The sequence below is a fragment of the Cucumis melo genome, chromosome 8 (genome assembly GCF_025177605.1).
Source record: "Cucumis melo cultivar AY chromosome 8, USDA_Cmelo_AY_1.0, whole genome shotgun sequence".
Lineage (NCBI taxonomy): Eukaryota > Viridiplantae > Streptophyta > Magnoliopsida > Cucurbitales > Cucurbitaceae > Cucumis > Cucumis melo.
Genome location: NC_066864.1, coordinates 8,373,883 through 8,387,545, shown reverse-complemented (window position 1 = coordinate 8,387,545; position 13,663 = coordinate 8,373,883). Strand labels below are relative to the sequence as shown.

Sequence of the window (13,663 nt, the reverse complement as noted above, 5' to 3'; positions counted from 1 at the left end):
TTTTTTCTAATATCAAAATTATATATATATATATATATATATATATATATATATATATATATATATCATCCTCTTCCTTGACTTTATAAGAATCAAACTCAAAAAAGAAAAAAAAAAGTTGAGAACGGAGAATCTCGATTTAGAAAAATCAAACTCTCCCTTGGAAAAGAAAATTTCTTTATTTCTAATTCTTTTGTTGTTTTTTTAAAGAAATAATTAAATTAAAACTAAAGTTGTATAGAGCTTTGAGCCAATTATTAGTTTAAATTTAAGACTATATTATATATATTATCGATAATTTAGTGACAAATTGATAAAGAAGAAATAAAAAAGTTAATCATCTTAACATTCAAAATATGGGTTTATTTCATATTTAAATGGGGTTTTACAGATCACTGGACAATCAATTTTGTGCGAGATGATTTTTTTTTTTTTCATATATTTAAAAGTATTAAAACTTTGAGTTTATTGATAATGATTCAAGAATATATTAGGCAAAATAAATAAATAAATAAATGAAAGACCTATTTAACACAAAATAATAAAATTTAGTGTTTTTAAACACCTGTAAATTTCAAAAGAATTATTACAAAATTAAAAGTTGAGACAACTTAATAAACACAACAGAGAATATACAACCAATCGTTTAGAACTCAAAATATATCTATATCTATATATATATATAAAACAACAATACAGTGATTATTACAAAAGTGAAAATAAATTGCGCAACTACAACTGTGTGTACTGTATACTATACTTTATACTGGAAGTGGAACCTTGAGAAAAAATAATACAAAGAATAGAGAAGGAATAACTCATTTGGTTTCCCCAAATTGAGATTTAAAGATTAGTTTACAGTTTAGTAATGAAAAATCTTATCTCTTTTGGAAGTTGAGGAACTTCATGCTATAAGCAAACACAAAGAAGTACAGGAAAACCCAACCAAAGTGAGCCAAAGCAATGTATGGGAGAAAGTCGTATTCAAACCCAAATGTATCTTTGAGGAAAGTTTTTACTGGAATATCCACTCCCCCTGCTACATGAAGATTACCTCCTTTATTTCCTACTTGAGACGTCACTAGCCCATTGATTGTCCAAGCAATTGGAGATAGCCAGTAATACCACCTCCACCATATTGGGATTTGCTGCCATTTCATTTCAAAGCTCATTCAATACCAACACAACTACATAACTTTAATGAAATGAATCAAATTCAATGGAAACAACAAATTCACTTACTGGTCTTGGAACCATGAATCCAGAGAACAAGTTCCAGAAGCTGAGGAAGAAGGACATGGCTATGGCCGCAATTTGAGGGCCTGGAGTCAGGGCAATGATCATCATACCAAACATTGTGAAGTACACAAAGCACATCAAGATGAAGTAGTAGAACCAAAAGAAATTTGATGCCTTCCACTCGAACCCCATCATGGAGAAAAGTAGAAGAGCGTAAATTATTGTTTGGATTGCATTGTAGATTACTTCTATGGCAACCTGCAGAGTAAGGGTGTCGTTTAATGCAAGTACTGTAAGATAAAATAGTACTTTATTTTTGTTTAGTAATGTGGTTATTTGTTACCTGAGAAAATGCATAGGGCAATGGTGAGTACATTCCAGCAGCTCTTTCACGGTAGAAGACGGTTCTTTCTATGGAAACCACTGGCTGTATTGCAGAAGCATTACTGGCTCCCAAGAACAGAATGGCAGCATACATAGCACCCAAGAAGTTTCTTAGATCTTGTTCTTTATCACTGTTTGGATTTAAGTGATGAATGTAGTTAGTGAATAGTGAGTAACATGGTACTGTGGAAGTTCAATAAATACAAAATATGTTGTATAATGAGTTTTGACCATTACGTTTTTGATCCTTTGTTCCAGAAGATAAGGCCAAACAGAAGTCCGATCATGACTGTCATGAAGAATCGCACCGCGTTGTATCGAGGATTTCTCCAGTATGATCGATACCATTTCCAGAAACAAGCTTTGAACTGAACAGTGAATGTTTGGGAATACTTGGTTGGGAAGTGGAGGTCTTGAGATCCGGGAGGTGGTTCACTGAGTTCAGCGATAAGTTCTTGATTTCTCCTGAAGAATTTATATTAAGAGAAACATGGAGAATTGAAATCACGAGAATTCTAGAAGATGAGTCAAAAGAATTGCAGACAAGAAAACGAGAATCCAATTCAAGTGAACGTACTGATAGAGTGCAGAGTTGGCATAAATGTCTGCAAAATCCACATCAAGTTGAGTCTCAACAGATGAAGCTGTGACCTCAAGCATCCAAGTAGCAGGATTGTAGCCATCTTTAATCTTTGGAACCCCGGGAACACTCTGTTGCAGTTAAAAATGAGTGTTACACTCTCAAGCTTAATTCGATGACGAGTTCGTTATTTAGTTAGTAAAATTAAGCTAGTTGACTGATAATTTCTTAATCATGTTCTTACTTCAAAATATTCGATGAGCTTGTGAGACTGGTGACCAAGAGATCCAGCATAAATGACTTGTCCACCACGTTTCATCAAGAACAACTGTTTCGAACATGAAAACAAGATCAAAATACAAGTCCATGTCACTTCCGAGAGGGAATTAATGATTGTATGTGAAATCATGTTGTTGTAATAATACCTCATCAAAAGATTCAAAAATATCTATGCTGGGCTGGTGAATTGTGCAGACCACAGTTCTACCAGTATCAACCGTGTTTCTCACTGTGCGCATGACAATTGCTGCAGCTCTAGCATCGAGACCAGACGTAGGTTCATCCATGAAGATGATAGATGGATTGGCCACCAGCTCTACAGCTATAGTTAACCTCTTTCTTTGTTCTGTTGAAAGACCATCTATACCAGGAAGTCCAACTAAAGCTTCTCTAAGAGGGTTAAGTTCCACCAGTTCCATAACTTCTTCCACAAACATCTATAAAAAAGACAGAAGGAAATGTAAGAATATAACAGATATCAGGAAAATTACACTGTTGTTTGTCCAAAGGCTTGGGCTAAATGGGAAATATGTGAATTTTAGATGATATGCCAATGGAACCACCACCTATCTGCACTATGGTATGGTTCTGTCCACTTTGAACTACCTTTAAAACTATCACTCACTTATCACATGATCCTTCTCTTATCTAGCAAATGTGCAACTTTGGTTGCATTTCCAACAATCTTCCTATAGGACGAGTACCACCAAGTCTCCCCTCTTATAGTCATCCATTTGTCTGACTATTATCCAAGCTAATTACACTTCTTATTGACCTACCTCAACCAACAATGATGATGATGATATCTCGAAGACTAAGAAAAGAAAAACAAACCTTTCTCGTCTCTGTGTTGACACTTGACGGAAGGCGAAGCCATGCTGAATATAGCACTGATTCGTAGACAGTAAGATGTGGCGAATGAATGTCATTTTGTTCACAGTAACCAGAAACTCGAGCAAACGTTTCTTGATTCTTCGGGTAACCAGATATATTGATACTTCCTTCAATGTATCCTCCTGTTTTTCTTCCTGCTAAAACGTCCATTAGAGTGGTCTTTCCAGCCCCACTTACACCTACAAGTGCTGTCAAGACACCAGGTCTGAAAGCTCCACTGACGTCTCGCAGTAATTGAAGGCGATCATCATCAATCCCTTGACTCTTCATTTCCTGTTGATGTCAAGTTTTTGTTTTAATGCCAAGATAACTAGAACAAATGAATTTGAACAAGAAAGCTATCTTATGGGGAAAATGTAGAAGGAAGCTATCTCATGGAATTTATAATACAACCGTAAGAATGAGTAACTTACAGCAGGCATATCCACGTAGTAGTTAACATGGTTAAATGCAAGGGAAAGCGGCTGAAAGGGCAAAACCATTCCTTTCTTTTCTGTACTATTTGAATTATTTGCTGCATTTGAAGACTTTATAGGTTGCATTTGAATACCTGTATTTAACCACATATTTAGATAAGATTATACCTAAAAATACTTACTTAAGGGAAAGAGTTGAAGTTTCTTACCTCTGGATGCAGAATATGGATTATTTTTCTTATCATTTGCCTCATCAGCAATGGCAGATCTTGAATCGCCCAAAGCTGAATTTGGTTAGTCAAAGGAAAATATTGGTAAGTCAGTAACAGTAAAAAGAAAAATTTTCATAGAAAATTCTTAAATAGAATCCAGAAGATTTGACTTACGGTTGAGGAAAGTCAATGCCATGATGAACAGTAGGTTGAAAAGAAAAGAGAACGCAAATAGTGCTCCAACACAAATCCAATACATTTTATTAGTAGTATAAAAGTCTCTTGAAGCAAGGATAACCTTCCCGACGGTTGTTCCAGTTAATAAGGGATTTGAAGAAGGCTGCATCAAACCAATAGAGTTATAGTTTTGGAACTAATGACTTGTTTGTGAAATTTGATTAAGATTTTAAAAACATTACATTCACTTTTGAATAATCATTATCACATCATACCTGATTCCATCTATCATCTAAGAACTCATTAAGGACAATTGCATTTTGACCATACATCATAGGAGAAATGTAGTAGCCCCATATCATCCATGGCTCTATGTCACCTGCAGGGCATTACTAATATTTAAATACTACTGATATTCAAGTAAGAAAGGAGCTAAGATTTCATTGGATCTGCATTGTCACAAAGAGATTGTGGCCTTGTGGACAAGAGGGGCCACTCTACTTACCTTTAGCAATGATGAAGCCACCTAATACAAAGACAATTAGTAGAGTAAAACTTCCCATAGTACTTGCAATAACTTGTACTCTTCCAGCTGCAGCAATGAATCGAAAGAGGGACAGAGCCATTTGATGGATTCCAAAGTATGCTAAGAATTGCCGGAAAAACCTATATAATAAAAGAAGGAAGCTCATTTACTATTAACAGTTTTCAAATGCTATTAAAACATTAGATTTATGAGATGGTAGGTCTACCTGCTAGCAGCGGGAGCAAACCCAATTGTGTAGTAAGTAAGGCCAATCCAAATGCCTGATTCCATCAAGGATAAAGGAATTCTGAGTACCCAAATGGGCAACCCAAAAGCCCAGCCCGGAAAAAACAAAGAATCCCTTTGCTTATAGAAGACAGGAAGCCTGGTAATGGTCAAGGCTAGTTCTGCCATTCCATTAAACATCATATTAATTAAGCTGAAGAACAGGGCTCCAAGATACTTGCCACCACCTGCCAAAGTACCCGGTTTCATTTCTGTCCTGAAGAACACTGTCATTGTAATTAAAGACATGATTGTTATCTGGACTGTCTTGAATATATAGATGAATGAGTTACGCTTCATCAAAAGCCACTCCCTTGAAAAGAGAGCCTTGAAGAGTTGCCAATTGGACAAGCCATACTTTTGAGTGACTAATGCAGCAGGATGGGTACTTCTTTTGTCGAAAGGAACACCAAGTTCTGTGTTAAGACGTTGCCCAATATGAAATTTTTTGAATCCCTGTATAAATTCAGGAACAGAAACGTATCTGTAAGGTTGGCTCTTTTTAAACCAGTATTGTTCTTGGTCTTTTTTGGATGTGACTTCTTGCAGAAAATCAGCTACTCCTTTCCTTTCAGGGCATTTGAATCCCATGAATTCGAAGAACTCTAGGACGTTTTCACGTGGTCCTTGGTACACAATCTCACCCTCTGAAAGTAAAATTACATCATCAAAAAGCTCAAAGGTTTCTGGAGCTGGCTGTAGCAGAGAAATGATCATTGTTACATCCATTATGTGAACCATTTGCTTCATGAATTTGCATATCTGAAAAGTTGTGGAACTGTCTAACCCAGTTGATATTTCATCCATAAATAGTCCTTTTGCTGGTCCAACCAACATCTCCCCTACCAAATTTCAAACAATAATAGTGAATAAAAAATCATTACCATTGCCAATAAATTAAGACCTCTTGCTCTTAGTTCAAAGCTATCGAGTTGGTCGGTGATTTAAACAAACATACCAGTTGTTACACGCTTTCTCTGTCCACCAGAAATCCCCCTTCTCATCTCATTACCAACAATAATATCAGCACAAATATCCAATCCCAATATCTGTAGAAGATATTCAAGATGATTCAGTTAAATGCAAAAGGAAAGATGAAGAGAAACCCAACAATAGTGGGAGAGAAACAGAACCTTGAGAACATAGTCGGTGAACAAGTTGGTTCTTTGGCCAGAAACAGAAATGGCTTTCATGAAGGCATCAATTTCGGGGTCAGGTTTGATTCCAGCTTCTTTTTCTCTTCTGGAAAGTTCTTCTAACATTTCATACCTGGTACCAACACCTTGGCATCTTCCTGAGAAATCAAATGTTTCTCTTACTGTCATTTCCCAGTTGTGAAGGTCGTGTTGGCTAATGTATGCTGAAGTTCTCTGAGGTACAAACTCCTTAAACTCGTGTCCACAATATGTGATTTTTCCCGTTTCCTGTTCATAAATTATTAACATTTTAGCACCTTTTTTTATTCTTTTGTTTATATTTGGATTATCAAAAAATGTGAATTTGAAAACAAACCTTCAAGTTGTTTTCCAGTTTTCCTGCAAGTGCACGTAGAAATGTCGTTTTTCCAGAACTTGGAGGACCCAGAAGAAGAGTCATCCTGCATTTTTACATTGTACTGTTAATAGTAAATTCAATCAAACAAGAGTATCAGCTAAAATTTCATATTCATTTCAATTTATTAAGCTTATGGCAGCTTATATTTTTTGGAAACCAATATCAATTTATACTTCAAATGTTTGAGTTAGTATCAACTGACAATTAAATCAATTCAAAATTTAAATTTATTTTATACCGTTGAAGTTTGTTTAGATAATTAAGCTCGTGTGAGACTTAAAATTTTATCCATCTATACATATACATATTCACAGCAGAATTAATTTAGACTCTCATCTAGTGTGTTTCTTATAAAAAAATAATTTATTTTTATTAAAAATTGAATATTTTTTTTTTTAATAAATGATATAAATAGATTCATTTAAAGGAAGTTGGTAAAATAATATACCCACAAAAGTTATTTATTTAATACATGAAATAAATTTTTTGTTTTTATTTAAACATGCATCATGAAATAAGAAATAAGAAATAAGAAATTAGAATTTAGAACGTGGATAAAGACAAATATAAAAATAAAAAGAGAACAATGTGATGTATTGTATAGGCAAAGAATGATTCCAAAAGATATTTTTCAAAACAAAAAAGAAAGAAAGAAAAACTGCAACAATATTTTATACACAATTGTATATATAAATAAAGAAATAAAGAACATGAAACACGACCAAGCAATATTTAATAAAATTACCTGGAGGGTTTGACAATGCCACTAATATCTTTAAGAATCTGTATTTTCCTCTTCTTTGATGGGGCCAGCCGAACCAATCCAAGCACACTCTGTCAATTTTAATTCATCACACACCATTTTTATTTAATCAAATCTTGCCGTCTAACAAAATAATAATAATAATAACAATAAAGATTGTTATTCTTAATCATACTTGAGTCTAACAAATTGATGACTAAATTAGCTTCCTAATTAAACAAAATTTTCATTTATTAATGGGGAGATACCCTTCAAACCACATGGCGGTTCTATTGATGCAACTTGAAATTAATGTTTAAAAAATATGAATTATATAAACTAATTAAAGTTTAGATGGCGTACAACTTTGAACTTCAATATTTTATGCACGTTGTTGTATATATACTTATACATCCGGTCTTCGGTAAATAACTTAAGTATTTTATTTCATTACCTTGGAGGAAAAAAACAATCATTTTAAATCTTAATTAACTGTGAATAAATAAATAGAATAGAGAAAAAGAAAAAAAAGGAATTACCTCAGCAATATTGAGAAAAACATTGAGCAAAGTGGGGAGTGCTCTACTGCCAACGTGTAGTTCACCTTCCACCGATAAATGTTCGTACCGTACTTCTATCTTCGGCATCTCTATTCCCACTCTTCATTTTCATTTCCACCCAACACACATTAACACAAATTAGCTTTTTGACCCCCATACAATTCTTCAAATTACTTACATGGTTACTCCTCCATTCTTTTTTAACCATTTGTATTTTGTAACATCCAAAATATCTATGTATCCTTCAATTTAATATTATTTTAGTTTAACAACTTTGAATCACCTTCCATAGTATACTTCAATATTTGTTGTATGTTGAAAATTAAAAGACCGTTTGGTAACTTTTTTCTCGATCGCAAATACGAAAAGTGGTATTTTGTTAACCAAATTCCAAAATTTGAAAATGGTTTTTTAACCGAAAAAAGAAAAAAAAGGGAAAGTGAATGGAAGAATTTTGTCTGACCTATCAGTACGATCTCTAAGGCGTCTCAAGAACTTTTCGTTATCCTCTTCAATGATTTTGAGCATACTCTCCATTAATTGCTGTTTCTCCTGCATTCCGATCTTCGTTACGTCCACTTCATCGTGAACCACGCGCCCGTTATCCAGCACGTGTTTCAGCATCCCTTTCCGGAGCCGGTCGTACGTCGGAAGCCTCTCCAGCGCCGCCCATTTCAGTTCCTCTTCGTCCTCCTGCCGCCCGCTCCGACTAAAAACGTCCGGCTGTGCTTGCCATACTTCTCTGATGCTTGCCGTCGCCCAGCTTCTCTGACTCGCGGACGCCCAACTCCGCCGGCTCATCGATCTCGCTAGATCATCGGCTACCATCTGAGCCGCGGCCATTTTGATTAATTAATTAACTTCAATCTCTGTCTCTTCGACTTTTTTTTTTTTCCTCGATTCGGATGAAAGATTGGTGGTTCGGGTTGGGGTGTTGAAACGGCGTCAAGGGAGAATGAATCTCCGGGAGTGCGATGGAGAAGGCATGAATGGTAAAGGGAAATGGAAATATGATGAATTTGGATTGCAGTGGAAATTGGAGGAAAGTTTTTAAAGAGGAAAGGAGTTGGGAAATGGAGAATTAAGGAGAAAAATGGCGGGGGAATAAAGTAATGATGAAGTTGACCGGAACTACGGGAGGAAGAAGATGATTATATTAAGCAAACTTTATAATGATTATAATATAGAGAAAGACAGAGTTTAGAGGAAACAGAGGCGGACGGTCATTGCTATTATTATATTGTGTTCTCAGCCATAGCATTAACCTATTAATTATCAAATTAACAATATTGTAATGTGATTAACATAATTATCCAATTAACAAGTTCCTTTTATAACTAATAGTAATACATTGCCGGTTAATTATTTCTTCAACTTTTTAGATTCAGGTTTTATTAAATTTAAAAACTTGTTACAAACAAAACTTTAATTAGACTATGATTCTACTTTGTAATCTAACTAATATTTCAGTGACAACGATATCTCATAGTTTTTACGTATGATTAAACATGATTAATCAACTTCCAATGTTTTATTCACTTTCAAGTTATTAAATGAGATTGGTATTAGCATCAGTACGGTAGACATTTATTCCTTAGTACAACTCTAATGTCAACTTTTCCTTAGAATTGAATTTCAACTTTCAATTCATAATAGGTTGGTTTTGTTCACATATTAATGTTGACTCGAATCTATGCATCCACAAACAAATTCAAATTTTTACTTTTAATTTCATCTAATATGTTGTAGACATATTCATCTACGTGGTTGATAATATGATCTGAAGGTATATATCGATCTAACTGAGTTGGATTTAGGTCGAGAGATTATATTTTTTACCTACTCGAAAAATTGGTTTGGTTTGTTTAGGTTAGTTACTTGAAAAACCCTAACATGCAAGTTCCCCAAATCCACAAAGTTCAACTTACATTGGGGTTGAATCATTTTTTTTATTAATTTAAAATACTTCAAATTATCTATCACACATCACTGATAGCAAGAACCTCAAATGTCTCATTTTATTTTTTGTGTTTTAGTTTTTAAAAATGAAGTCTATTTTCTTCTCATTTCATATAATCATTTGCATCTTTTTTTAAATAGAACAATGAGATTCTTTGCTAAATTCTAACCATGAAACAAAAATTTAAAAATTATTTTCTTTTATAATTAATAATATCTATAATTAGAAGTCTAAATATACACAAACCACATCACAAGTTATCTTATCTATCATTTAAACAACCACAATAATGTAGACGATATTATTGTCAACCTTAAGCTAGACCCACGATCCAACCCTTAGCATATTTGGTGGATAATTTAAATGTTCAACTTGTTTTATCATTTGAACACCCATATAACATAAATAATAGGGAAAGGAAATAACGTTAAAATTATACATATCGCACATGCAACAAGTTCATTGGACTAAGTTATACTCTGGGTAGCTGAGAATGTATGGATAAATATGAAATGCTATATATATATACCTTCTATTTGACAAAAATATGTTGTGTGAGCAAATTAAATATGTTTTTATATCTTAAATTTTCTTCAAAGTTAAAAAATGTTAGTTAGAATTTTGTTTAATCACAATATATTCAAAACTGATTATATCAATTTTAAAAAAATATATACATAAATAAGCTACTTTATATTTATTAAGTTTCATTTGTACTCATCTCTCATCCTATAAAACTTAATGAGAGTTCACGTTTCTATTTATTTAGTCTTCAAATTTACAAAAATTTAGTTAAAAATTTTCATAATTTTAAATTTCATGAATCATGTTATATTGTACACCAAAATTAATTAGTCAAATTTTTAATAGTTTAGATTAATTATTTAGTAGTTTATTAGAGAAAGTTAGAAGTTTTTAAGAACCTAAAAGAAAAGATAAAAAATTGAGAAAATAAAATAACAGACTCTCACAAATGTTAAAGTTGAAGGGTAGACTTAGTAATTTAAGTTAGGTCAACATATGTATTGGGAAAGAATCATTGGCAATGACTATTTGGGTTGGGAAACTCATTGGCATGAGATATTAATATTATTCATTAAATTATTGCCATTGTGAGCCACATTGGTGATTTGATGAAAAAAATTAATTCTTTAATTATTTAATAAACCTTACGTACTAAGAAGAGTCTTTTATACAATATAACGAAGTGTCAAAATAATTATACTGTATAAAAGAATTTCGAAAACAGAAAAAACCCACAATGAAAAATATCAAAAATGTCCTTTCAACCACGCCGTCAACAACGGACATGATATATTTGGTATATGATCGTTTAGATTTGACTTTTAATACACAATCGTTTAGATTTTGTCGTTTACATTTGTAAAAATTGTTTAATTTGGTTACACGATCTATTAGATTTGATTATGTTTAGATTTGGCTAAACAAATTTTTCAAGATTCTTTGGTACACATGATCGTTTATTTTTACAAGATTTTTTTTCAAGTTCTTTATACACGATCTTTTAGATTTGATTACCCTAATCTAAATGACGTGTAAAAAAAGAGGAGGAAAGTTGACGGAAAGAAATCGCAAGGAAAAAAAAGAGACGATGGAAAGAAATTGCAGCGAAAAAAAGAAGAGAAAAAGAAAAGAAATAACGACAAGAAATCAGATTTGGTTATCTAAGTCTAAACAACATAAAAGAAGAAGAGGAAAGAAAGACGATGGAAATAAATCGATAAAAAAAAAAAGAAGAAAGATGATAAAAAAACAATCACAATGAAGGAGATAGTAAAAATAGAAGGACGGATCGTAAATATTTTAGTAGTTTAAAATATTTTAGTAGTTTATTATATTTGACTAAAAATATAGTAGGTATATTGTTAAAACAAAGTTATCTAAGAGATTAATGATTAATTATATGATTAGATCATTCAATTGTCCTTTATGTGAGAAATGACTCATATTAATTAACCAATCCAATTTTTCCAATTAGATTTTAAATAATACAAAAGAGTGGTTAAGTACTTTTAAAATTTTTTTAATGTGGTTAATTTAATGTTAGTATGGTTTAACTTTAATCAATCATTGATTGTAATAATGCTAATAATTATAATAATTTGTTGACCATTTAGATTATTCTTAATTCATACTTTTTTCTTCTGTAGCATCTAATCAATACCATTTTTTTTTATCATATATTATTATCGTTATAATAAATTAGTTCATATTTACATTTTCTAACTGTTAAAAGATTTCTTTAAATTAACATAAACATATTTTAATAGGTTTAAAACATATACCTTTTAACCAAGATGATGTTAAAGATTGAAATCAGTACAACACTTTCAACTTCTACCGTTGAACTATTATATAAGACAAGAGTAGATTTTTATTAAGAAATAAAAATATATTATAGATTACAATATAGGTTATATCATATTGTAATTTATTTCACAATTTAAGGAACAACTCTTGGTCAACTTTTAAGAGTTTGACTTTCTAGAATCAAAGATATGTGATTTAAAAAAGAAAAAAAAAAAAAAGGTTCATAACTAATCAATATATTCAAACATTGGCAAGCAATCTTTAATTATATAATTATGTATTTTGAATTTGAATTAGGGTCATGGATCAAGAATAGGCCAATACTATTGCTTGTATTTGGAAAAAAAAAATCAAATATAAATAATTTATACACCTTCTAGAAAGGAACCAAATCAAAATTAAATTGGAAAGACAATTGACCAAGCCATAATTAAACTGCCTCTTATATGTTATGTACAATATATAACCTTATTTCTAGATCATAGAGTTGTCAATCAATTAATTATATTTTTAAAAATCCATCACTGTCTTTTGAATTACTCCAAAATTAGAAACTAATTAACATTAGATGTTTAAGATTAAAAAAAAAAAAAAAAAAAAGAGTTAGTAGGAAAGTTGGTATAAACACAACAAATAAGTTTAACCAACGAAATCGAGGTTTCAACAACAATCCACACTAAAATTGATTGGACATTCACCGTTGAAAATTTGATTTTAAAATTAAGGATATCTTAATACAACTAAAACGGTAATTAATACTATTAATTTATAAATTAAAGGGGGTGTAGTAAACTAAAGAAATGTGGACTAATAATTTAGAGGCAGTAAAATGTTCATACGACGAAGTCAAACATTGGAATTGGAGATTCTTTGTGACAAATTTAAAACTATATATATATATATATATATATATATGTCTAGAAAGGTTTATGGCTAGCTAGAGAGATTGTCCAGTTGTGAAAATTTCAAACTTTGACTTGTTTAAATACTTAATATATTTGGTAAATTCTATGATCCCAACAAATATAATACCACTAAATAATTAAAATAAATTAACGGTGTATATCAGGAGTATTTTTTTAAAATTATCACAACTACAGACTGTACACAATGAGTTCTTTATTATTATTATTTGTTTTTAAAAATTGTCATCTGTTTAATTAATTTTTAAGTCGTTATATTTCAAAATTTAACATTACTTAATTTAATCGATTAAAGTATGAAAACTAAAAGGGTATTTGAAAAGGAATAATATTTTAAAAAGGAAAAATAATTTTGATGATTTAAGTTGCAATAATGCCTTTTATTATAAAGTGTAATAACCTCTAGATATTGTTGTTAATTTTATAAATTTAAAGAAATGTTTAATGTATGAGGAGGAACACGTGTGTGTACAATATCTTACCTTATAATTTATAAAATAAAAGTTGGCATATTTTTTAATAATAAAGATCAGTTGGGACTTTAATTATGAGATAATTATAAGCCAATAGGATAGTAAGCATATAAGACTTAATATTAGTT

General features: G+C 31.5%; 1 protein-coding gene across 1 annotated transcript; it reads right to left on the bottom strand.

Moving 5' to 3' along the window:
- Positions 1-645: 645 nt before the first annotated feature.
- On the bottom strand, positions 646-8,995 carry LOC103500878 (ABC transporter G family member 39-like). Its single transcript, XM_008464323.2, has 20 exons — positions 8,312-8,995; positions 7,828-7,948; positions 7,292-7,380; positions 6,505-6,589; positions 6,126-6,416; positions 5,951-6,041; positions 4,934-5,834; positions 4,687-4,847; positions 4,457-4,560; positions 4,179-4,344; positions 4,002-4,076; positions 3,790-3,926; positions 3,317-3,649; positions 2,629-2,919; positions 2,448-2,531; positions 2,201-2,334; positions 1,861-2,088; positions 1,583-1,754; positions 1,243-1,497; positions 646-1,148 (listed from the first exon to the last, which is right to left on the bottom strand). Exons 1-20 carry the CDS (start codon positions 8,689-8,691, stop codon positions 879-881), a joined length of 4,368 nt encoding a protein of 1,455 aa, XP_008462545.1. The 5' UTR covers positions 8,692-8,995; the 3' UTR covers positions 646-878.
- Between the last annotated feature and the right edge of the window lie 4,668 nt (positions 8,996-13,663).

What these genes read in the sequence shown, in the direction of transcription:
- LOC103500878 (XM_008464323.2), bottom strand. Translation starts at nt 8,691, where the DNA reads ATGGCCGCGGCTCAGATGGTAGCCGATGATCTAGCGAGATCGATGAGC. An exon ending in AGCTCATCGAATATTTTGAA is followed by an intron (nt 2,335 to 2,447) that starts GTAAGAACATGA and finishes TAACTGCAACAG; the next exon opens with AGTGTTCCCGGGGTTCCAAA. An exon ending in GATTCATGGTTCCAAGACCA is followed by an intron (nt 1,149 to 1,242) that starts GTAAGTGAATTT and finishes ATGAAATGGCAG; the next exon opens with CAAATCCCAATATGGTGGAG.